Raw genomic sequence first — 26,510 nt, 5'->3', positions numbered from 1 at the left:
TGCAAATAGACCTTTATTATAGGTGAGGAAGAGGGCACACAGCCATTAAATTAGTTTTCAAGAGAAGACATTCAAAATATATGCGGCCAGAAAAGAGCACTGGCGACTTCTTGACACCACACGAACTATGCTCAGATCATCACATAGTGTCTTGGGAAAGATGCTGCCAAAAGGAAAAACAAAGAAAACAAGATGTCAGTACAGAAATGGGAGTGACCTTTATCAACTGAAGATGGCCCTTTAATCACAGGCCTACTTTTAAAACTTTTAAAGTTATCTGTCATGTATGTTTGCACACATATGTGTGTACATGTGTGCTCAAACACGTGTGATTGTATGTATACAATGTGATAGAGTGTGATCATGAGTGTGAATGTGCGAGGGTGTGTGTATGTGTACATATGTGTGAGTGCTGTGTATGTGTGCATGTGAAAGTGTATGAGGGGGTCAGGGCATGGCCTGCTGCTATGTATACTAATGTTAATTATTTTGCTCCCAGAGGTCTGCTTGCTGCTTTAGCACATGCTAAAAACCCCAAGTGATGCCATCTAACCTTCCCTCCAAAATGATCCCTGATGAGCTAAGAAAGTTTCTTACACTCCTGGGCAGGGCAGAAGTGAGGGAGGCAGAGCTAAAGTTCTCAGGCTTGGAGGCCAAGAGGATCAGGGGAAGAGAGATGAGAGGCCTGGAGAGGAGAGATTTTATGCAGGGGTTACTGTAAAAAAAGAACCACATGTCTGGGAGGATTTCCTGTGAGACCCAGTGATGGAGAGAAACAGCCCAGATGAGAAATATGTGCAAGTATCTGTGGGCTATTGGATGGGAAGTAGCCCAGCTAGGAATTGTTAGAGCACTTGGCATGGAATGTGGGGCTGGGAAGTAAAAAGTAGCTGAAAGGGGAAGTTTCTGCCCAGCTGCAGTGTATAGGCATCCTAAAAATCTGACAGAATGTTTGTCTCCTTTACTGATATGGTGGCAGATTAAATAAGAACCGCTGTAATAGTCATCTTTGGTTTAACAGTAAACAGTATAACCAAATGGCCTACAACGGGGGGTCAGGGAATAACCTGTGGGCATCAGCTCTCTCCTTTCACAAGAAGGGTCCAGAGACTGTCCTCATTGTCAGGCTTGGTGGCCCCTGTCTCGATGGCTGAGCCATCTCAGGTCCATTTTGAATACCTGCACACACTGGCAAAGGAATCATTCATATAGGAGTACCAACCTCAACCTTCTGATAGACCTCTACAATTCTCAATGCTCAAGTCTTCGAAAGCTTAGTAACCATGAAAGGGGCCAGGGGTGAAGTCGCACGCCGGTAAATCACTTCAACTTAGGAGGCTGAGGCCAAAGAACGGACTAGTGTGAGGTTCATCTAGGCTACATAGGGAGACCTTGACTCAAAACAAACAAGCAAGAGAGTTTAATCCATAAATCTATCTTAGGCTTGAATTCGGCTCCCATGCCCTCCTTAGTTTACTCTAAGTGACTACACTAAAGCAGCAGTGCATTCCTCCCCCTGGGTGGCATGGAGATGGTGGGGCAACCGTCCTGTCAATCATTCCTCTGACTAATGAGGGGCACCTCTACCCGATCACTCAGGAGCTTACAAGTGTCAGGCCTGCCCTGGGCAAGTGCACAGCCTCCTGTCCTTACAGACTCCAGCCAAAACCTGTCCTCCACACCCATCTCTCCTTTGCACTGAGGTGATAAAAATGGCACCCCTATTTCCCTCCACTAGGCAGGGTGAGAACACAGCAAAACCCTCTGAAGTTTTGCTGTAAAGTTCATTATCAGATGCACACTTTACATGTGCAAGACCCTCGGTTCACTCCCCCAGCACAAGACAGACAAAATACTTTCCCCAAATTGGTAAATGTACGGAGTCGAAAGCTGATTGAGCCCAAACACACTCACTCCAAACATTCACATGAGATACACCATCATCAAAATTCTAAAAACTGATCAAATAAACCAACTTGAAATCAGAGGGACATTACACCTGATCTATAGAATGACAGACTCCAATGACAAGAGATCTTTCAGCACATCTTAGAAGCCAGAAGGACATGGTAGAGCCCTTTTCAAGTCATGAAGGAAAAAAAAAACTAACACCAGTTAAAAGACACAGTTAAAAGAAATGAAAGGCAGAAAAATCAGCAGTTCAAGGCAAGCCTTGGATACAAAGTTTTAGATTAGCCTTGACTACATAGCAAGCTTGAGGGCAGCCTGGGGTATATGAGAGGTCTCAAAGCAAAACCACACAGGCATGCAGGCACACACACGCGTGTGCACACACTTTAAATAACCATGGCCTGCTTGAGCAGAACTGGAGGGATCACAGTACTGGATTTTAAAATACATCACACAAAGTTACTGTGGTCAAAGCAGAATGGAGAATGGCACTGCCATGCGTCAGCACCTAGGGAAAAAAAATCCTACACATTTATAGTTAATTAATCTTTTTAAGGAAAAGGAATAGTCTCTCTAATAAATGTCAGCAAGGCTGTTTAGCCACCACATTCTTTCTTTCTTTGTTTTTGAGACAGGGTTTCTCTGTGTAACCTTGGCTGTCCTGGACTAGCTTTATAGACCAGGCTGGCCCTGAACTCAGATGTGCCAGCCTGTGTCTCCCTGAGTGCTGGGATTACAGGAGTGCACCACTGTGCCCAGCTGAGCCATCACATTCTTATACCAACCCCTACTCCATAATTCAACAATCAACTCATTAGAGACATAAAAGACAAGATGAGACCAGAGATTGGAAAATGACCAAAAGAGAATCTATGACTGAAGTCTAGGCAGGAGTTCTTGGATAGTAAATGTACAGGTAACCAGAGCAAGAATTGACAAATGGGATTGAATCAAATAAAACAAAGTGAAACAAACGAATGAACAAAAACCAGGAGAATGAGGAGAAACCCCACAGAGCGGGAAAGAATTGTTTTGAAATACGGTTTCACTTTAGAGCCCAGGTTAGCACTGATTTTGAAAGTGTCACAGGCTAACCTCAAATCTGACATAATGCTTCTGCCTTAGTCTCCTGTATTCTGGAATTATAGGTGTGTGCAACCATGTCCAGAAGAAGAAAATAACTTTAAGTCATACATGTAATATAAATTATATTGGTAACTTGTCATGTGCTGGTGACCCTTGTTGAAAATGAACTCCAGGCTGAGCAGAGATGTCACACACACCTTTAATCCCACCTTTTCTTTTGGAGATGAGGTGGGGTGTCTCACTAAAGGGCTGCCTCTTGCACTCAGCTTCAGTACCCTCAGGTGCTGGCACTGGGGTCTGTACCACCATATCTTGCTCACTGGAAATAACTTGTATGAAGGCAAGTAAAACACAAGGAAAAATTTAACCAAATGGAGACAATGACAACTCACTGATGAGGCAACCCAGGCTGGTACAGAACTCAAAAGAGAATCCATCCTGCCATGAAAGACAAGGGATGAGGGCACAGTCTCCGCTTCTACCCTGGGAGAGAAACTGTTGGCACGCTATGTAGAGCAGGCTAGCCTGGAACTGACAAGAGTTCCATCTGCGTCTGCCTCCCAGATGCCGACATTAAAAGGCCTGCGTTATGCCCAGCCGGTTCTCATTTTCTTTTTGTTTGCGATAGATCTGCAATCAACCAGTCTGGCTCCCAAACTTGAGCAGCTGAAGAGAACCCTGACTTCTGCATCCTCCTGCCTCCACTCCTGAGTGTCACACACACAGCACAGTGCCTGCTTTATGTGACACTGAAGATCATGAATTCAGTCATCTTTTTACAGAAATTTCAATTTTCCTTTAAAAATGAGTTTTAATGCAGAGATTTCCTTAAAGATTTATTTATTTTATGTATATGAGTGTTCTATCTGCAATTACACCTGCCAGAAGGGGGAATCAGATCACATTATAGATGGTTGTGAGCCACCGTGTGGTTGCTTGGAATTGATCTCATGACCTTTGGAAGAGCAGACAGTGAGTGCCCTTAACCACTGAGCCATCTTCTCCAGCCCCTAGAGTTTTTTTTTTTGTTTGTTTGTTTGTTTGTTTTTTAATTAGGATAAAGTTTAAATCACAAAGCAGAGCTTACCTTTGTGGTCCCAGGTGACGCGGGTATTGCAGACGATAACACTTCCTAAGGAGGTCATTTCTCTCCTCCCAAGCGTACACCTCCAAAGTGCCATCATTAAATGTGACGATGACATGGAGGGGATCCTTCAAAGAACACCCAGATGTGAGTAGACAGGAGTCAAGGTCAGTTCAAAACACAGGAAGAGGGACAAGGGGACAGCTCACAAGGTAGAGGCATTGCTGAGCAAGCCTGGTGCTCTCTCCATGGAGCCCCCAAACAGGTGGAAGGAGAACTCCAGAGGGTTGTCCTCTGGCCTCTGCGAGTGTGTTCACGCAGACACAAAAGCACATGCGCACCCCACAACAGTGTTAAGTTAAAAAATGTAAATCTATGTTTAAAAACCCACTGGAGGGGAAACATCTAACACATACCACTTTTAATCTCGTGATCACTTGTGGATAGTCCTGAAATGTCTGCAGCCTGAAGCCCCACATGTTGAAGAGGAGAAGAGATTTCCCAGTTGAAAATACAATCACATCCTTCTCACTGACTCCCATCCATTCCATGTTATGAAAGTAACCATGCATCTCGAAGCCTGCAATCTCACGTACTGCTCCATACAAAACACACAAAATATATACAGGTAATTTTTCAGTCACTTAAGCCCAGCAAAATCCTTCATGCTTGCTGAAAAGCATGCCCCTACCTCCATGGGACTCTAGGCTGATAGAGGCAATGAAGACAGTCCATAGGTCTGACAAATCCATGTCCTTGGCCATGGAAAGACAGGCTATGACTCAAGGACAGTGTGGACAATCAATCATAGCTCCAGCCTTGGAAAGACACCTGCACTGGGAAGGACATTAGAACCCAGCCCCATCATGTGATGGAGACAGAACAGGGTATCTGCCCAAGATCGACCGGGTAGAGCACAGTGAGCACCAAACAGGCACAAGCTCCTATCTAGCTGCGCAGCCCTTCTGCTCCCTGTGCAAGGACTTGCATTATCATAGAGTGAGGCATGCCTTTAATCCTAGCAGAGTCTGATGGAGTTTGAGGCCAGCCTGGTCTACAGAGCAAGTTCCAGGTCAGCCAGGGCTACACAGAGAAACCCTGTCTTAAAAGACTAAAAGAACAAGACAAAGACATGTTTTTATGGCTTAATATGAGAGCCTGGGGGAAAGAGAAAGCAGGATTTCTTTTAAAAATTGTTTGTATGACAGGCAGTGGTGGTGCAAGCTATAATCCCAGCACTCAGGGAGGCAGAGGCAGGCAGATTATTTTTGACTTTAACATCATTAGTGCATGGCTATAAGTGCGTGTGTGCGTGCATGCACACGCTAAGCCATCTTGCCAGCACCATCTCTTCTTTTTGAGACAATTCCCACTATGAAGCCTTCCTGCCTCAGTCTCCTGACTTGGGACATGTGCCATCATGTCTGGCTTGAGACATTTCTAAGGTGGTGACGTTTACCATTAGCAAATGTCCTCTTCTCAGTCTCTATCAGTTCCATATCGAACGTGGAAAATATTGCAGTTTGGACGGGGCCTCTCCGGGACATCAGGGTTATTCTGTCTTCCCTTCTTGGGGTCCAGAAGGATCTTTGGCATGATGAAAATGGGAGGTCGGTAAACACCGGACTGGAGTATTCTAATGGCCTCAGCAAGCTTCTCAAGAGAAACACCTGCAAAAAGAGTATGGCACAGCAGAATCAACGGAGATTACCTCTACAGCCATCTGGCATGTATGTGACTCCAGACACAGGCTTCAGGGGGAAACCAGGTGTGGATGTCTCTGACTTCATTAAACAGGGCTGAGCAGCCACCACTTTCACTCAGGGAAAGAGTAATTCATTGACTTCCTGCCCCTCCTATCATGTGCAGAAACAGAATGGAGTCCCTGACCCACATCAAGGGTGGGATCAGACAGACTGCTTAAGTAGATTTTTCCCTTGCAGAGGACTAGTCCAGAGCTGTTTGGTTTTTTTAAGATTTTTAAGGAGGAGGCATTGAGCCTCTTACTGTAACCCACACTGGCTCTGAAAGTACAGGGACATACAAACCAAATAACCAAGCATGGGCCCTAGAGAAGAACGTTGGTCTCTGTGCGGACCATCTCCCTTCCAGCACTACCAAGTAGGCACAGAGAGCAGGAATTAACAAAAGAGCATAGAGAGCGCTGGGTACATGCCTGAAATCTAGCACTAGGGATATATTCCTAGAAAAGGGGGAAGTGTCACACAGTGACAGCAAGATTGCTGTGAGCTCGGGGCCAGCAAAGGTTTCCAGGGACCCTTACTTCACCTGCCTTCACCCTGTGGTTGAACCAGGTCTCCAGGATAATTTTCACTAACAAGAATTTACTACTGTGACAGGGCCTGAGACTGCTACCTAGAACTTTATTATACCTGACTGTAGGGATCACTTTTGCTTGTGATAGAGCCTAGGAGAGAGGAGCCATCTGCTTGGGCCTCCTTGAGGGCTGGACCTTCCCACATTCCTCACCCCAACACTGGAGTTGCTAGAAAGAACCTTACCTTTGGGAAGATTTTTGGATGTCTCTTATTCAAAAAAACCCATTTCTTCTGAGGAGAGCAGGAGATTTCTTCAATAGGGTATTTGAATATATGGATTCTGATAATTAGGCATAAGTCGGGAATCCTAAACACATAGAGGTTACCGGAACTATCGCTTGCCTGAAATCAGAGCACCGGCAACAGGTCAATAGGAAGGCCTCAGGCATGGAGGAAGCAGCACTGTCAGCTCAGAGAGGCATCATCACTTCCTCCATCCAGCAACAGAGCAAAGCTCTGACCAGGCTGCCTAACAGAGGGGCCTGGTTGGCTCCATGGAATAACACTTTCTAGGCCTGGAGCGACAGCTCAGTGGTAAGAGGCCAGGCAGAGAGGGAGAGAGGATGTCAGCTCAACTCCCAGCACCCACGTGGCAGGGCACAACTGTCTGTAACTCCAGTCCCAGGGGCTCTAATAGCAGCTTCTAGCCTCCACGGTTCTAAGCAGGCACACAGCGCATAGACACATGCAGGCAAAATACCCACACACAAAATCATCTTTCCCTCTGATGGTTTTTTGGGACAGGGTTTCTCTGGCTCTCCCGGAACTCATTCTGTAGACCAGGCTGGCCTCAACCTTAACAGATCCACCTGCCTCTGCCTCCTGAGTGCTGGAATTGAAGGTATATGCCACTATGCCCTGCAGGAATTTTTTTAAAGAGACTTTTGCAGGGCATGGTAGCATTTCTCATTAATCCCAACACTTAGGTAGGAGCAAGCTGATCTCTGAGTTAGGCCAGCCTGATCTACATAGTAAGTTCTAGGCCAGCCAGGACCACATCGTGAGACTTGTCTAAAAATCACAAGGAGAAGGGCATTTTCTAAGCCCTAAGTCCTCCTTCCTAAAGACTGAGACACCAACATCAATGTTTCTCAGCATCTGATAAAATTCAGTTTTTCTCTCTACCGTCTCTGCCCAAATTCATGAACTCAGCAATAATAAACATTTGAAGGAAGAGAAGATGTGAAATTTAGAAAAAAATGTGAGGGGTGCTCATCTATGGAGACCAGAGAAGGATGTCAGGTGTCCTGCTATATCACTCTGTTCATCCCTTAAAATAGTCAGTCTCACTCTGTCTCTGTCCGTCGCTGTCGCTCTGTCTCGCATTCGCTCCGTCTCTCTCATGCTCCATCTCTCTCTCTTCGTCTCTCTCTCTCTATGAATGCTCTATCTGCATGTACACCTGTGTGACAGTAGAGGACATCAAACACCATTATAGATGGCTGTGAGCCACCATGTGGTTGCTAGGAAATGAACCCAGCACCTCTGGAAGAGCAGCCAGTGCTGTTGGCCCCTGAGCCTTCTCTCGAGCCCATTGGTTTTTCTTTCTTTTCTTCTTCTCTTGAGACAGGGTTGCTCGGTTTTGGCTCTGGCTGTCCTGGGTTCACTCTGTACACCAGTTGACATCAAACACAGACATCCACCTGCCTCTGCCTCCGGAGTGGTGGGCTGGGATTAAAGCTGTGTGCCACCACCAACCCTTTGTTATTTTTAAAAGAATGGCTTAGGAAGTGTAAATGAGGGAGGTCAAAGGCCAAGGAATGGACATTTTATGGCCATCATTATTGGTAGACTCTAACTGACTCTCAGGGTTTGCAGAGAGAACCCCAAGATAGAGAACTGAGGTTTGACAGTCCTGGGACCTCAGGCTGGCGCGTGTTTTGGTCTGTGTGCCTATTCTAGATTTGGGGGTCACTTACCAAGACAACCGGGTCGTACTTTGTAAGGACAGCTTTCAGGGTTTGACAGTAAGTGAACATGGTGTTAGTCGCCTGAGCATCCCTGTCACGGCAGTTCCACAGTTTGATGGTTGTTTCCATATCTACAGTGACCGCAAGGTGCATCTCAGGGAGGGTGGTCATCCTGGTGATGCAGGTGGGCTGCACGGGGCTGACCCAGGTCATAACGCCCTAGGGAACAAGAGTGTGGTTATGTCTGAGGGCCTCTAGTTCCACCACTTTCACACACCCAGTTTAACTGGAAGCCTCTTCCAGACTGGAACCATTTCTCACAAGAAAAGCACATGAAAACTTTAAGCATCTCTCACTGGTCATGACAGCATACGCCTATAATCCCTGCCCAGGAAGGCAGAAGTGGGAAGGTTGGTGCAATTCTGGGGCCAGTCTGGTCTACAATGTTGAGCTGCAGCCAGTTGGGGCTGCATGACAAAACTGTCTCAAAAGAAGAAAAACAGACATACACAAAAAGAGAAAAACAAAGATCTAGATTATTTGCGGCAGAGGTAGACATGAAAATAGGACATATGCATTTGCTCAGAGGCAAGCAAGCGTTTGCTACACAGAGCATAGAGAACACGGCTCAAGAGATGGCTCAGAGAGTACTTGCCACCAAACCTGATGACATGAATTCAATCCCAGGAAGGAGAGAACCGACTCTTACAAAACATCTCTGAAGGACAATCAGTGGCCCTGTGCTCAAATCAATTTCTCCTTTTACTAACAGGGACAACAAGCTAGCTGTGGTGGCACACCGCTTTAATCCCAGGGTCTCTCTACAGCCCTAGCTGTCCTGGAACTCACTGTGTAAACCAGGCTGGCTTCAAACCCACAGAGTTCTGCCGGCCTCTGCCTCCTGAGTGCTGGGGTGAAAGGCCTGGGCCATCACTTCTGGTATTAAGTTTTCTAACACTTGAAACAAAACCTATTCAACAATGAATCAGTTGCAAAATTTGTTATTGTATCAACAGTTCTTATACATCCAAAGCAAGAACAGGTTCTCTTCAAGAATTTTCTTTAGCTTAAAAAAAAACATCTCACACACACAAAACCACCCCACCACCACCAAAAAGCCAAAAGCATAAATATGAATGTGAACTTAATAAATTATTATAAGCAATTTACACAGACACATTAATAACCTCTCCTTCCCCTAGATGTAATCTTCCTTTAGAATCCATCTTCCTTTTGAGTCCACCTCTTTCACTAAAATGTGACTCTCAGTATTTTGAAGTGTTTATTACCTTGTAGCACATGACTAAGTCCCACGAGGAGGAGGTCAGGTTTCACTCTTAGCTCTCTCTGCCAGGTATAGTAAGGCACCACTCTATCCTACCTACCACTTAGGAGGCAGAAGTAGGAGGGTTCCTATGAGTCTGAGGTCAGCCTGGGTTGCATAGTGAGTTCTAGAACAGCCTGATACTCTTTCTTCACACCAGAAGAAAACACCATATCACATGATAGATGGTTCTGAGCCACCACGGGGTTGCTGGGAGTTTAACTCAGGACCTCTGGAAGAGCAGCCAGTGCTCTTAACCTCTGAGCCATCTCTCCAGCCCACCTGATACTCTTTCTTAAACAGCCTCCCCGAACAAAACACAACCAAGAAATCTCCAACCCCAAGATCATTCAGTTTGTTATGGTAAATTTTCACTTTGCTGTAGGAGACAATGCCCCATGCCTGGGCACCCACAGAAAGCCTACGCACCCCACGCTTTGGACATCACAGACATTCTGCTACACTGACACAGCAGGAGGCTCTCTCACAAGTTAGAGAACTAGCCCTCCCACTCCTCTGCCTCGAGGTGGCATGGGTGTGGGCTGATGCCCTCCCCAAACCTTGTCAGGAAAGCTGGTCCTGCCCCTCACTGGCTCTGGCACTCCAGACAGACCTCTCACCTTGACTGGGCAGCAGAGTGGGGCTAGCTCTGGAGGTGCTCACGGGGTGAGAGCAGGACAGCTGGCAGCTTTGGGTGGCCTAGACTGAGCAGTGCTGATGGTACCGATAAGGGAGGGCCAGTGAGGTGACCAGCTCAGCTACCCCCCAGGCCTAGATCCAGGGCTCTGAGTTGGCCCACTTCAACATTTGTATCTGCAAATGGTTGGCACTTGTGGAAGGGCCAGCCCTGCTGTTCCAAAGCTGCAGGTTCTCCACGACAAGGGCATCAACAGGACAACCAGGAGGAGGCCCATTGAGGATCCAGTACTGATGGTGTCACAGAAACCAGAGACCTTGAACCAGACCACCGATTCATTACAATGAGCATTTGCAAGTGACGATGTGTGGACAGAAGGATGTACTGTGGGACACACTGAGACATACTACAGCTTCCACAGTGAGAGGCTTTTATGCTTTTGTGTGTGTGTGTGTGTGTGTGTGTGTATGTGTGTGTGTTTGTGGGGAAAGTTTTGAGGGTGAAGGGTGAATATGAGGGGACAGGGAGATAAGCAGGACTGGGGTGCATGAAGGGAAACTCACAAAGAATCAATAAAAATTAAAAAAAAAATCAGAGATCATCAGAGAACTCAGAAATCATGAGGAAGAGGCAGGGGCAGGTGGATCTTTGTGAGTTTAGGCCAACCAGGGCTACCTAAGACAATGTCTCAAAAAATTTTCCAGAGAAACCTCAAAAAAATAACAATATATACCTGGAAAATAAAACACGCCAACCACAGAGTCAGTAGACATAAATGAATCACTAAGATCTGGACAAAAGGGGTCAGTAAGTAGTTCAGTAGGTTAAGGCACTTGCCACTAAAAATGATAATCTAAATTCAATTGACCCAAGTCTGACCCTTGACCTTTGGCACCCATGAGGTAGGAGGAAACTGACTCCCACAAGTTGCCCTCTGACCTCCACACACACCCTGTGATATTCCAAGTACAGGAGTGCATGCACATGCACACATACATATACAAACACATGTATAATAAAGAGATGGCTTAGACATTAATGAAATGAAGCCAGGCATGGTGGTACATGCCTGTAATCCCAGCACTCAAGGAGAGTTTGAGGCCAGCCTGGTCTACAGAGTGAGTCCAGGACAGCCAAGGCTACACAAAGAAACCCTGTCTTGAAAAAAAAGTGTAAAGAAATAAATGAAATGAAAATAAAAATTAAGAAGGAACCAAGTAAATTACCTAAATTGATCAAGGAGGAATCCATTATGGCAGATATCAGCAATATTCAGAAACTGTTTAGAGTACACCTTTAAAATATTTTCCAATAAGTTGGAAAATAAAAAAGGATCATTTCTAGAAGTAAATGACCTACCAAATTAAACTGACAGGTGAAGAGACAGGCTTGTAGAAATGTATGCATATGAGGAATGTATGTATGAGGAAGAATGTATGTATGTACACACATATACATGCAAACAGAAAAATTGAACAAAACATTCACAAAAAATATCCAGGACCAGATAACTCCCTAGTGAAAAAAAAAAAAAAAGTTTTTTTTCTGCTTTTGGTGTTTCAAGACAGGGTTTCTCTGTGTAAACTAGCTGTCCTGAAACTCACTCTGTAGACAAGGCTGGCCTCAAACTCTGAGAGTTCTGCCTCTCCTGTTCCCAGTGCAACCCACCCCCAGGCTTCCTTGGTGAATTTAACAAACGTTCAAATAAACACGAATCCCAATGCTTCTCAAACTACTCCACAGTATAGGAAAGGAAGGGCATTACCTTACTCTTTCTATGAAGCTATTATTGCCCTGATGCCAAAAACCAGATGTAGACATTAAAAAGAAGAAGAAGAAGAAGAAGAAGAAGAAGAAGAAGAAGAAGAAGAAGAAGAAGAAGAAGAAGAAGAAGAAGTTATAGCCAGTGTTCCTGATGAACTTAAAGAAATTCTCAACAAAATACTTGCAAACTGAATTTAAGCGCATATCAGGGGGCTGGAAAGATAGCTCAGTGACTATGAGAGTATACGATTGTTAGTATTTATATAAAAATGCCATGCACACAACAGATACCATAGGAAAGAGGTTTATTGGATGAAGATGGAGAAAGAGAGGGAAGAAGAGAGGAAGACAGAGAGAGCAAGGATGAGGGAAGGGGTGCCCTGACAGAGAGAAGAGAGCAGAAGAGGGGGAGAGAGCAGAAGAAGAGAGTAAGAAGGTCAGGGAGTGGTGGACCAGTCACTATGTCCCTGGCCCAGATGATGTCATAGGATGCAGGCACTGACGTAGGATGTTGCAGGACCCTAAAGGTCCCTAAGGGAAGGCCAGTTGAACTGCCTGCACAACATAACAATTATTCTTACAGAAGACTCCAGTTCAGTGCCCAGAACTACCGTGTTCACAACTGCTTTAACTCCAGCTCCAGGGCACCTGAGGCCCCTTCTTGCCTCTACAGGCACCTGTACTCATGAGCACACACTCCCCCACCCCCACGTAAGTAATTCTAAATAATAAAGATAAATCTTCTAAAAAGAACATACCAAGCTGGTGGTGGCAGCACACGCCTGTAATTTCAACACCAGGGAGGAAGAGGCAGGTCGATCTCTTGAATTAGAGGCCAGCCTGGTTTATAGAGCAAGTTCCAGGACAGACAGCGCTACACAGAGAAGCTCTGTCTTTAAAAAAAAAAAAATGTAAAAAGTTAAGATCACCCACCGTGATCAATCTAACTTTATTTTAAAGGTGCAGGTATGGTTTAATATATATATAACATATATATATGTATATATATATAATTTATATATATAATTAATAAATGCTATAAATTACATACATGGACTCTGTAGAAATTGCATGGGTTCCCAGAGCCTACACAACATCTCAGTCACTGGCCTCTGCCAGCTGCCACCAACTGTAAGCACACACATGTAAAGTAAAAAATAAATCTTAAAAAATATTCCTGGGAGTAAACCTAACCCAGTATGTGAGAAGATCTCTGTGATGAAAACTTTAAGACACTGAGAAGCACTGGAGAGAGGGCTCAGCATACAGCTGGGTTAGGTGCCCAGCGCCCAGAGCTTGCAACCCATCTGCAACTACACTCTTGTGACCTCACAGGCTCCAAGAGTGGTGGTGCCTATCACCTTAAACCCAAGCACTTGGGAGGCAGAAGCAGGCAGGGAATCCCTACTCATCAGCATTGACAACAACAAGATGAAGTCAGAATTCATGTCCAGGTAATTTTTGCTACTCTCCGGGCAGACTCACCTCTTTAATATCCCAGGTGGTAAGCCTGGACATGGAAGTCACCACACAGACAACTGACTTCCCTTGTCCACTTGGTGTTAGGCCACTCCCTGAGAGGTAACTTGCCAAACCCTGAGATCCTGCAAGGAAACCCCAACAGAGTTTGGTTATTAGATAGTTAAGGGGCGACACAAGCCAAAAGGGGTTATGTTTTCCTTTCTCCACCTTGGGAGGAAGGCTTGGCCAACAGCTGTGGAAAGGATGAAGAGAGTCAGCCAAACAAGCTGCAGGCTGGGCAATTTGGTCAGGTCCTTTACACTTTAATCTGCTTCTGTAGAACACAGCGGGTACCGGGGAGCTGGGGCTGTAACTGGTGGGTAGACTGCTAGGTCCCAGAATCCTGTAAACTGTTAAGTTCAGTACTCATTTGAGGTCAGCCTGTGGTAGGCACATGAGACCCAGGGTTTAAAGTAATAAATAAGTTTAAAGTAGTAAATAACTAAGAATACCAGGTGTGGTGGCACATGCCTGTAATCCCAGGGCTCTAGGGAGCAGAGGCCAGCAGATCTCTGTGTGTTCAAGGACAGTCTGGTCTAAAAATTGAGTCCAGGACAGCCAAGGCTGCACAGAGAAACCCTGTCTTGAAAAACAAAAAGAAAACAAATGAAAGAAAGGAGAAAGAAAGAAAGAAAGAAAGAAAGAAAGAAAGAAAGAAAGGAAGAAAAAAGGAAAGAAAGAGAAAAAAGAGAGAAAGAAAAGAAAAGAAAAGAAAAGAAAAGAAAAGAAAAGAAAAGAAAAGAAAAGAAAAGAAAAGAAAAAAGAAAAGAAAAGAAAAGAAAAAGCCAGATGTGGTGATGTGCCAGTCCCAGTGAGGGCGAGCAGCAGATCATCTTGAATTGGATGCCAGCCTGGTCTACATATGGAGTTCCAGGGCAGCAACTGCTATATAGTGAGGCCTTGTCTCAAAAAATGTAGGACTCTGTCAGGAGAATGAATTCCACAAAGCTGTCCTCTGGCACATACATGTTGTGGCATGTACATATATCACATACACACATAAAAGTAATAACAAATGTAAACAATTTAGAAAGTACCTCTCCATCAGAAAACTGTCCCATGGAGGTTTTTTAGGAAAAGAAACAGTAAAGCCTGTGCAATTTAGTAATGTCCCCATGACGTTCCCTCTATATTCTGGGAAGGGCAGGAAGCCTTTGGGGAAAGGCAGTGATAGGGCTGGCTTTACATTGTTGAACAATCATGTTTCCATACAGCACATCAGAAGGAGAATACAGATGGCTTCCATGGCTAGACAAAGCCCCAACCCAAATGGGTATTTTTGTTTTTTTACTTTTTTATTTTCCATTGAGAAAGGGATTCTATGTGTACCCCAGGCTGTTCTGGACTCATTTGGTAGACTGGGCTGGCCTCAAACTCCCAGAGATTCACCTCTGCCTCTGCCTCCCTTCATGCTGGGACTAAAGGCATTGGCCATGCACCTGGCTGACTGCATGTCATGGGAAAAACCAAGTGGGCATCTCTTTTAGGATACCCATGCCCATACCAAAGTTTCCAGGAATTTCTCTGATGAAGAAGTCTGCTGGTTTTGCCAGGGACTTGGCGCGTTCTTGCCTACTTCGGTAAAGAAAGAACTGCTTCCATGTCTGTGTGCCCACGTGCTCTAGGGTGATGTCAAAGCAGTACCATCTCATCAGACACAGCCTCCTGCAATGCACAGATGCAATCCCATCGGGCTGAGCCCAGGCAGCTCACCTTAGAGCCCCTGTTACTGGTGCGAACCTTTTATTCATTCACCTTCCTCACACACCCGAGGCCCAGGTGCTGAAGCAGAAGGCCTCTTCTTCCCTTCCCACCCCACCCTGCCCCTTTCCTTACCTCCACAGGAAATCACTGTTGGAAACTGCATTCCAGCTCTACAGGAGAGAGAAATATCCTTAAGCCAGCAAGCCTCCCCTCTGCTCTCCCTTACTCTGTGCTGGCCCCCCACAGGTTAGTCAAACAGTCCCAGCTCTCCAGGCCCAGCTAGGCTGGAGACACCTACCCGAGCAAACACAAGTTGTCTTGTGAGAGCTCGGAACGATGGCCGGTCTCCAAAGGTTTGTGGTGTCTCGAGGACCCACACAGCAGCACCACAACTCCACAGAACAGCTTATGCCTGTCACTTAACAGACTTTTGTTGTCACTCTTGTTAGCGTTCTGAGAGGCTCTCTAGAAGCCTGGGCTGCTTTTAAATTCACGTGGTGGAGCTGGACCCAAACTGAGTTGGCTCCCACCTCCCAAGTGCTTCAGGTACAGGTGTGCACCACCATTCATTCCACAGGACTTGAGGTCTTCAGAGTGAGTAGTGCTAGCCCATAAAGCCCTTTGAGGTGTCACTTTGCTGTTCTGTAGGTTGGCATTCCCATGGCTCGAGAGAAGCAACTGAGTTCTCCCCAGACCCCAGAAGCTAAGGTGTCAGAGCTGAATAGACAGGTCTGAACAAGTTTGAGGAGTGAAGGAAGGCTGTGTAAGTGATGGAAGTGTGATGAAGGGGCAGCCAAGACTCTGAGACTGAGGGAGAAAGGCCAAAGGGGCCTCGTGTAGGAATGAACACAGTGGAGGGGTTTAGGCAAGAAGCTGGTCGACTGGACAGCAGCAAGAGGTGGAGAGTCTTTACCTTGTTCACTTGGCCGACCTGTAGCAAGCTATAGGCATCCAGGTACGAGCAGATTTTTAGCATTGGCAAACTAGGCAAAGAGAACTCCATCTTACGGAGCCTCAGTCCACATTCACTCTCCTTTCTCCTCCCCAGCTTGCTCTGGTTTTAAAGACTCAGCCAAAGCTGGTATCATTGGCAGCATTTGGCCCAGCTCATCACACTTTGATTGGAGCAAGCTGCAGGTGTGTAGACTCTCAGCCTGACCCCCACCCTCCACCCACTGGAGCCAGATATGCTCAGCTGAGAGCGTTCATACCCAAATGCCCTCCACAATGTTGTTCATTGTGTAAATGAGCCCAATACCTTCCTGGCTTTATGGGCCAAAAGGATGTGACCCGAGGCAGCCCCGATTACTGAAGTACTTGTCAGAACTTTCTAGAAAATACCGAATAACACACTCATTTTCATCAGCTGCAGTTGTCTATGTGAAGCCCATTAGGTTACTCTAAATTACCGGAGCAGGAAATCAGCCCTCCAAGCTTATGTCAATCTTGAGAATGGAATTAGATCAGCAGGGTCCACTTAGTGCCAACACAGCCTCTGATGTTTTGCACTTCTGTATTTAGCTTTCTAGGAGAAAAGGGCAACTGAGGAAGGACAACTCACTGTCCAGCCCTGACTGACTAGCCTGGAACTTGATAGACCAGGTGTCAAGCTCAGAGATCTGTCTGCCTCTGCTTCCCAAGTGCTGGGATGGAAGGTGGGTGCCACCGTGTCTGCCTTTGAGTTTTCCGTTTGCATGTTCGCTGAGACAGAGGATGGCCCTGGCTTTTCTCTGAGGGACTGATTTAGATGTTCAAATGCAAAGCTGTTATCAATGCATTGCTACCCCAGGCCCAATTTGATTTTTTTTACAACGTATAATTGTTTAAGGGTTGTGTGTGTGTATGTGTGTGATTGAGACAAGACATCCTCTTGTGAACAAGGCTGGCCTAGAATTCACTGTGTAGTTTAACCTGGCCTCAAACACTAACTCCTCCTGCCTGCAGGAGCCCAAAGATGTTGTTACATCCTCTGGTACTGAGATTTCAGACAGCTGTGAGCCACCATGTAGGTACTGAAAATCGAACCAGGTCCTCTGGAGAAGTAGCCAGTACTATTCACCACTGAGCCGTCTCTCCAGCCCCCTACACAGATATTTCTTCTGGTTATATTGAAACCAGTAGTTCAAAAAGGGTCACCTGTCAAGGTGGCCATCAAGTGACAGCTCACAGTGTGAGCTGAAGATGGTTATTGAACTAACTTCCTGAGGCCCATTAACAAATGAGTATAAATGAGGGGTGTGTGGGAAACATACGTTCTCCCTCAGGTTTGGACACTGCTCGTGGAAAATGGCAGGACCCTGCTCTGTCCAGGGTACTAGGTGACAGTGCACTCCTGTCTCTGCCAGCTCATGGCGGCTGCTCTGGCTCTGAAGGAGCATCATGCCGTTCTCTGTCCCTGCCGTCAGCTGCAATCTTAACCAAGTGGACATTCTTCTCTGTTTTGTTTTACTTTGGGAGAGTGTCTCCCCACACCACAGCTCTGGCTGACCTAGTCTCACTAAGTGGACCAGGATGGCCTCCAATTGACAGGAATCTGCCTGCTTCTGCCTCCCAAGTGCTGGGATTTGAGGCGTGCACCACCCCACCCGGCTGGGATGGCTTTCTTATTAGGACACCTGCAGTTGTATTCAGAGCTCCTCTGAGATTGGCAACCCAATCACATCTTTTTTTCTGTTGTGTGTAAGACTGTGTGAGTGTATGTGAACTTGAGTGCACATACCCACAGAGGTCAGAGGTGTCGAATCTCCTGGTGCTAGGGTTGCAGGCACTTGTGAGCTGCCCAGGTAGGTGCTGGGAACAGAACCTGAGTCTTCTGTAAGAGTGGCATGTGCTCTTAGTTGCTGACTCATCTCCCAACCAGTTCCGTATTTTATCATCTTAAGTGACATTCACACTTCCCCTATTTAAGTAATCCAAGTTCCAGGCACTGGAACATGGATGTGTCTTTTAGAAGGAGCCACCAGTCAATCCACTGCAGTTCTTGAGTAAAGACACATTCGCATGTCCACTTGGTTGGGGATCCTGCAAATACCACTTAAACAATGTTAACGAGGATCTTGAGCAAGAGTGCACCCAGGTTCTTAACCAGCTCGTGCTGCAAACAGTTGGGACCTTGCTGGCTGCAGCAGGAATAGGAGGGCAAGATGTCTGCAGCTGTGGATAAGACGCTTCAGTGCGTTGCCAAGATGTTTTAGGAAACTTGCCATCCCAATCTTCAACTTCCACATAAGAAGTTTGGCCTTGGGGGCTGCAGAGATGGCTCAGAGGTTAAGAGCACCAGCTGCTCTTTCAGAGGTCCTGACTTCAGTTCCCAGCAACCACATGGTGGCTCACAACCATCTGTGATGAGATCTGGTGCCCTCTTCTGGTATGCAGGTGTACATGCAGACAAAATACTGTATAAAAATAAATAAATAAATCTTTGAAAAAGAAAAAGAAAAAAAAAAAGGAAGTTTGGCCTTGGGGGCTGGAGAGAGGGCTCAGAGGTGAAGAGCACTATGGTCTTCCAACAGTCCTGAGTTCAATTCCCAACAGCCACACGGTGGCTCACAGCATGGTCCCTCTTCTCATTCACAGGCAGAACTTGTATTAATAACAAACAAAAAAAAAAAAAAAAAAAGAAGTTTGGCCTCTCTGAGGTTCCATAAGGAGAGCAAATCAAGAGACCCTTACAGAGATATGGAAGGAGGATGCCTGAGAAACGCAGATCCTGTAGCCCAGGCATTGGACAGAATACAGAAGGCTCAGGCAATGACTGCAGCCAGTGGGAAACCATTGGCACCCACATTAGACACTCTCTGGCTTGTTTTATGTCAACTTGACCGTCAGAACTATCTGAGAGGAGGGAACCTCAATTGAGAAAATGCCTCCAAAAGATCAGGCTGTAGGCAAGCCTGTAGGGCACTTTCTTAATTAGTGATTGATGTGGGCCGGTCCAGACCATTGTGGGTGGTGCCATCCCTGGACTAGTGGTCCTGGGTTCAATGTGTGTGTCAACGTCAACTCTATAAGGCAAATGGTAATCTTTTCCACAGTGATTCCATTAAACCTAAGTATCTATGTGGTGACAAAGAGGCAGGCAGCCAGGTGGGGGTTGCACCCACCTTTCAATCCCAGCACTCAGGAGGCAGAGGCAGGTAGATCTCAGAGTTCAAGGCCAGCCTGGTCTATAGAGTGAGTTCCAGGACAGCCAAGGCTACACAGAGAAACCCTATCTCGGGGGAAAAATAAAGAAGAAATAAAGAAAGGGAAACCAATAAGGCATGTTGGTGCATACATATAATCCCAACACATGGACAGCTGAGGCAGGAGGATGAAGAATTCCAGGCCAACCTGGGCTACATCAAGACCCTCTTTCAAACAAAAAGTTTAAAAAGAGTTTTGTTTACATGTGTGTGGTGCCCACAGAGGCCAGAGGAGGACGTTAGATCCCTGAAGTTACAGGAGACTGTGAGCTGCCCAAAGTGGATTCTGGGAATGGAACTCTGGTCCTTTGCAAGAGCAGTAAGTGCTTTTAACTGCACCATCTCTCCAACCCTCTCTCCCTTTTTTTTTTTTTATCTGTGAGTCATTATGAATTCATTTTTCTGTACAGACATCTAACAAATCTAGCACTGTATGTTCTTGATCACTCTTCACTGAGCTTTTTGACAGGAGATTGGGTGATGGTGTACAAGCTGATCCATTGCAGGGTTTGCTGTGATGTTCTAATTAGTAACCTGTTCAGTAATGAAGATTTTTGTCTCTGATCAAGACTGGATCTTAAGGTCAAGCTTCAACGTTGGGCTTCTTTTCTAAATTTTATTTTATTTTTAATATGTCTTTATTTATGTGTCTGAGCAACACCTGAGTGTGTGCATGAGTATGAGGTGTGGGATTCCCTGGAAATGCAGTTATAGTTGGGAGTTGTCATACAGGTTCTGGGAACCAAACCTGGGTCCTCTGCAAGAGCAGTAAGTGCTCTGAAGCCATCTCTCCAGCCCCTTAAATGTGATGACTGTGTGTGTGTGTGTGTGCATAAGTGCAGGAGTTTGGGGAGTGTAGAAGAAAGCATCAGACTCTTGGGAGCTGGAGTCACATGAGGGTGTGAGCTGCCTGGTGGGTGCTGGGAAATGAACTCCCTAGAAAACCAGCAAGTGCTGCTAACTGCTGAGCAATCCCTCCAACCCCAGCTGTGCACCTCTTACAGCCTCGGGGTCACCTTGATGTAAGGTCATTATGTGAGCCTGAGCTGCCTCACCCCATTAAAATAAAAGAGTGTATTTATGGTGCTCAAGAGATGGCACAGTGGTTAAGAGCACTTGCTGCTCTTTCAGAGGTCCCAGGTTCAATCCCCATCCTCCACATGGCAGCTCCAGTTCCAAGGGATCCAGTGCCCTCTCTGGCCTTCTCTGGCACTAGGCACACTTACGGTACACAGAGAGGCATGCAGGCAAAACAGCCATAAGCTACAATAATGAATAAAAGTGTGGTTATAAAAGGGTTCCTCCTTTTGGTTAGCTGTTGAAGCCAGTGTTTTCCTCTTTGGCCCTGAGAGCTGGCCATAGTAGAGGCTTTTTGCTCACAGTCCTATTCCCTTGGGCAATGCAGTATTAAATGGGACAGAAGCCTTCAAGGGAAGTCCAGGTTTTGCCCTCCCATCTCCTCTCACTGAATCCTGTCTCTCAGGGTCTTGGCCTCCACGCTTCACTCTTAGTAGTTATTTTGCTCTCTTCTCTAGTTTCTCAGAAGCCCAGAGGCTCCTTAGAATGTGATTTCAGCTGCCATTGTATTAACAGTCAGATGCCTGCACACAGAAATCAGATAAAAAATGTTGCCTCACCACCCTGGTTCCCTTCCTTTGAATGTTCTGCCTGCTCAAATTCTAGTTAGTTGGGTCTCTCTCTGAAGATATCATAAAGATTAATTTTTGAAAATCGGATTTCCTTTTTAATCTGTTTTCATGGCAGCATGCATTTTCCACAAATCACCTCATAACATCCAGCAAAGGAAGTCTGGATCTCTGCTGTAAATGATGTCTGTATCCTGAGTCCTCTCATTTCACCTCCCTCTAACAGTTAATTCAGATTAAAAACTAACTAAAGATTTCTCCTCAACATCTGTTTGTTGTTGTTTGTTTGTTTGTTTGTTTGTTTTTTTGATACATGGTTTCTCCCTGTAGCCTTGGCTGTCCTCGACTTGATTTGTAGACCAGGCTGAAATCACAGATCCAACTGCCTCTGCCTTCCTGAGTGCTGGGTTCACAGGTGTGTGCCACTGTGCCTGGCTTGTTGTTTTTTTTTTAATTAAAAAAGTTATTTTTAAATTTATGACCGTTTATTTGTATGTGTGCATATGTTATTTGTGAGTGGGTGTTCAAATGAGACAGAATCGAGTAACAGAGGCTAGCCCAATATTTTGGTATTAAGAGGCAAGTTAGCAGCTAAGAGCACTTGTTCTTCAGAAGATTCAGGTTCAATTCTCAGCATCGACATGGCAGCTCACAACTCCAGTTCCAGGAGATCCAACACCTTCTTCTGACCTCCACAGATGGCAGGCACACAGGTGGTACCCAGACTTGCATGCAAGCAAAACAGTAATACATGGCAGAAATGCTTATTACATCGAATATGAAAAAGGTTGTTGTGTGTTGTTGCTGTTTGTTATTGTTTTGTGTTTTTAGAGGTATCTCAGGGACTGCAGAGATGGTTCTGAAGTCAGGAAGACTCACCACTCACCAGTTCAGGGCCCAGCACCCACCGTGCTGCCAGAGACTCCAGCTCCAACGGATCCAACACCCTCCTCTGGCCTTCTTGGGCACCTGCACACAGACATATACATATAATATTTAAATAAAAATAGTAGTAAGAAAACAAAATTTTAGTGTCTGGCTTCACAGATTGTTTTTCCATGTTCCTACTAACAGCAAAATGCCACTCACACCCGTCCCCTTCCTCCAGCCAGAAGTCTCATTTCCTTTGCTTGTGACACTAACTCCCTTCATCTTCCATGAAATCCTTCACAGTCCAAACACCATAGTCCTCCTTATAATACCCCCCAAACAGCTAAGGCCTCCTTGCTGTTTTGTTTGTCTTCCTTACACTTAATAGCACCTGTGATTAGACTGTAAATGAATTATTAAGTACATTTATTTATCTGTTTATTATGTTTCCTTTTATGCAATACAATTTCCTTAATGAAAGGAGTCTGCCCCTGACTCACCGCTGAATCAACACAGTCCAGACTTGACTCTGGTGCAGGAGATTTGATTACAACCCGATGGATGAGGGACTGGATTAATAAATCCTAAGACGATGAGAAGATAAGCATGATAACTGCAATGGCTGCTAACGACCATGGCTGACTCAGAGGAGCTCTGCTCAAGCTAAGGGTGAAGAATATTGAAAATGGAGCTGAAGAACACGGGAAAGACTTCCTTCCTTCTCTTTAAGCATTTCCTTCAGAAAAAAAAAAAAAATTTAAGTTCTTTCTCAAAATGTGTGTGTGTTCCTTTAACTGTTCTGTCCACTCAAATTCTAGTTACCTAGATAGTTCTCTGAAGATGTCATTCACATTGACTTTTGAAATCTTATTTCCAAAATCTTATTATATAGCATGTATAAACCTATTACATACTCATATGAATTTCTTTTCTAGTAAATGTCTTTTTAATATGAAATATATCATTATAAAATGTGTACAGAGAGATATGTAATCTGATGAACTCTAACAGGGCCCTGATTCCCAGTTTCTGTGGATTGTTAGGAGCCTGACTTCAATGAAAGCCTGGTTCCCAATTGAAAAACTTTCATAAAGGAAGCTTATTTTTCCCAATTAACTGATGCAGATGGTGACCTGATTATCAGGTGTATTTAGGATAAACAAATGGTGCTGTCAAGTTCTCTTAGGGGAAGGACTAATTAAGGACCAATTGCTGTGACTCTTGAGAATGTCTGTGCAGGAGGTTGCACTGGCCTGACAACAGAGAAGGGTGAGGCCTGCCTATGTCTTCACAATCTCCTAGGGCTTTACCCTAGGAGATGTGTGTGACGTGTGTTACATTCTGGCTAACCGTTTACTAAGGCTGTTTTCTTTCTGATTTACCTTTGTAAAGGTTTCTGGGTACAGAAACTGTTTTAAGCTGGGAGCCGGTAAGATGGCTCAGCAGGTAAAGGCACTTGCTGCCAAGTCTGAGGACTTGAGTTCAATTCAGGTAGGAGGAGGGAACAAACTCCCACAAGTTTTTTCTGATCCTCACACACCCTGGCAGTCACTCCCCCCCCCGCCCATAACAAAATAAATGTAAAAAATATCTACAGCTGGAATACAGAGTGAATAAACTGTAATTAATATAAAAATAAAAATTTAATTAATTAATTAAATATATATATATATATATATATATATATATATATATATATATATATAGTTATCTGGGCATGGAGGTATCTCCCTCTCATTCCAGCACTTGGAGGCTGAAGCAGAAGGATGAGTTTGAGGCCAGCTTCTACACCCTCAGAAAACAAACTAGACAAAAGTGCTTCCCCAACAGTGACCAAAGTTGGAAAAATTATCTTTTTCTTGAGGACAAAATAAATATCAAGTGTGGGGCAGAGGGGCTGGAGAGATGACTCAGTGGCTAAGAGTGCTGTCTGCTCTTCCAGAGATCCTCAGTTCAATTCCCAGCAACCACATGGTGGCTCACAACCATCTATAATGGGATCTGATGCTCTCTTTTGGAAAGTAGGCATACTTTCAGAAAGAGCATTTGTATATATAAACAAATCTTTAAAATAAACAAATAAATAAAAATGAAGCACACCCAGCAGAAATGAAGACGAAATACTAACTAGATATCCATGTTCATAAATTGGAATGGTTTGGTTGTATTTTGTATTTTCTTATCATTTCACAAAGAAAAAATAGAACTACAGAATGAAATAGACTTAATAGAATGTGATAATCTATATATTAGATTTATTTATATATTATGTATAAAGCTTTCTGTCTGAATGCCAGAAAAGGGCACCAGATCTCATTATAGATGGTTGTGAGTCACCATGTGGTTGCTGGGAATTGAACTCAGGACCTCTGGAAGAGCAGCCAGTGCTCTTAACCTCTGAGACATCTCTCCAGCCCTCAGTAAAAGTATTTTTTTAAATGTATTGATGTAAAATTTTATCCAACCTGTCTCTTGCCTTTTTTTTCTAAAAAAGACCTACATTTTTTTAAGTGAATGTGTTCAAATTATTTAATATGTGTGTGTGTGTGTGTGTGTGTGTTTGTGTGTGTGTGTATGACATGTGTGTGAAGGGAAGCAGTCACTGTATGCGTGTGGAGGTCAGAGGACAAGTTTTGGGATTCAGTTCTCTCCTTTCACTGTGAGTTCCAGAGATTGAGCGTGTTGTCAGGGCTGTCCAGCAAGCGCCTTTGCCCTCTCAGCCAACTTGTCAGTCCCAGGTATCGTGATAAGCTTGAATGTTAGAGAGGAGGCTCCCTGTGCTTTCTCAAGTGACTGAGGACAGCTACCAAATAGCTTTATAAAGGGAGGTGACTCTTGCTCATTTGAAGGGCAGATATAAAATTAGCAAAGGGTTGAATTACAGGCACAAGGTACAAATTGAAGTTGTTCCGAGTGTGAAAGAAAAAGACTTGGAAGAGATTGTAAAAACGTTACAAGCATCCATGCCTCTTTGTAAGCACACCACCTAGTTTGTGCTCATGTTTGAGCAGGCTTAAGAGTGTATGTGAGTGTGGAGGCCGGAGGACAGCCTCAGATGTTGTGACTCAGGTGCCGTCTACCTTATTTTGAGACAGTCTTTCATTGGCCTGGAGCTCAATGATTAGGATAGGCCAGCTTCCTGTCTCCAGGGGCCGTGTCCAGGCAAGTAGGCAACCCTGGGCTAGTCTGATGACAGAGACACAGGACCTTCTTACTCACTGCCATCCTCCAGGCATTCGAGGACACCATGCAGATGAGTACCACCTGAGTAACCTGCCACCTGGTGGCAGATACTGGCATTACAACCAGCTGAGATGGAGCTTTTAAATAAACAGAACAGTCAGCTGAGCCAGGCCAAACCACCAACCCTCAAAAACATGAGCCTCCCGAGAGCCCGTCTGTTGAATTTTAATTTTACTTTTCTTTTTTGAGCTGTGACTGAAACCAAGTTCTCACAATTTCTAGACAAACACTTTAACCAATGACTCATTAATTTCACCTTTTTGTTTTTTGTGAAAGGGTTTCTCTGTGTTGGCTAGGCTGTCCTGGAACTTGATCTGTAGATCAGGCTGTCTTCGAACTCAGAGATCCACTTGCCCCTGGCTCCTGAGTGCTGGGATTAAAGGCATGCACCACCATGACTAGCTGGACTGTTCCTCTCTCTCAGATTTATTTATTACTTATACAGTATTTTGCCTGTATGTACACCTGCACGCAGAAGAGGGTGACAGATTTCATTATAGACGGTTATGAGCCATCAAGTGGTTGCTGGGAATGAACTCAAGACCTTTGGAAAATCAGCCACTGCTCTTAACCTCTGAGCCATGGAATGTACTCTTAAGTGAGTGGAGCATCCTTGAGAGGGTGCTGTCTTCTAAAGTGTCTTCAGGTGAGGGCAAGAGAGCTACTAAGAGACTGGCCTTTCTGGATGCCAGGGAAATGATGGGATTCCATCTGACAGGGCCCTAGAGGTAACATTTCACTGTCAGAAGCAAAACAGGTACAGTTGCTAACCAGAAACGCGGCTGGCTTTGCAACCCAGGGGTCTTGCGCCACAAGGATTTATGCCAGTGGCAAGCAGATCTTGCTGTTCTTGGGAGTGAGGCTAGACAGATGGTGATGATAACAGCATTTATGATCTACAACATAGAACAGGGGTGCAGAATACTCATGCCAGCTACCAAGCAGAAAATCATGGTCCCCACGGAATTTTGATATAGATTAGGTCTTACACAGAGAGCCATTATTTAAACGGAGATTTGGGTGTTCTTGAGAAACAGGCCTTTGCAAGCACAGAAAACATTTATTACCTTGTCACTGCCTACTGGGACCTATGGGACTATCCACTGGGGAAAGGAAGAATCCTAGATCCATTGAGTGCAGTTGGATGAGTTCCCTCTGATAATGTAGTGATTAAAAAAAAAGTCAGTTATAACTTTCATACAAACTGAGAAACACTGAGACCTGAGGGTAAATGGCCCATGTCCATCTGGTGTAGATAAGTGGTCCTGGGAACTTACTCCATCGTCA

The 26,510-nt window shown here is 45.0% G+C and overlaps 1 protein-coding gene across 1 annotated transcript; it reads right to left on the bottom strand.

The window, feature by feature from the left end:
• Fbxw12 (F-box and WD repeat domain containing 12) lies at positions 1 to 26,505 on the bottom strand. The gene is made up of 11 exons (XM_060386124.1): positions 26,501 to 26,505; positions 21,997 to 22,075; positions 15,413 to 15,450; positions 15,081 to 15,241; positions 13,541 to 13,659; positions 8,340 to 8,549; positions 6,604 to 6,762; positions 5,541 to 5,751; positions 4,498 to 4,676; positions 4,085 to 4,209; positions 1 to 163 (listed from the first exon to the last, which is right to left on the bottom strand). The coding sequence occupies exons 1-11, from the start codon at positions 26,503 to 26,505 to the stop codon at positions 58 to 60; spliced, it is 1,392 nt and encodes a 463-aa protein (XP_060242107.1). The 3' UTR covers positions 1 to 57.
• Positions 26,506 to 26,510: the final 5 nt, after the last annotated feature.

Source organism: Meriones unguiculatus, chromosome 6 (assembly GCF_030254825.1).
Source record: "Meriones unguiculatus strain TT.TT164.6M chromosome 6, Bangor_MerUng_6.1, whole genome shotgun sequence".
Lineage (NCBI taxonomy): Eukaryota > Metazoa > Chordata > Mammalia > Rodentia > Muridae > Meriones > Meriones unguiculatus.
Note: the sequence above shows the minus strand (reverse complement) of the source record. Positions and strands in the feature narration are given on the sequence as shown.

What these genes read in the sequence shown, in the direction of transcription:
- Fbxw12 (XM_060386124.1), bottom strand. An exon ending in CCACCTGGGATATTAAAGAG is followed by an intron (nt 8,550 to 13,540) that starts GTGAGTCTGCCC and finishes CTTGTTCCCTAG; the next exon opens with GGCGTTATGACCTGGGTCAG. An exon ending in GAAGAGGACATTTGCTAATG is followed by an intron (nt 4,677 to 5,540) that starts GTAAACGTCACC and finishes TGTATGGAGCAG; the next exon opens with TACGTGAGATTGCAGGCTTC.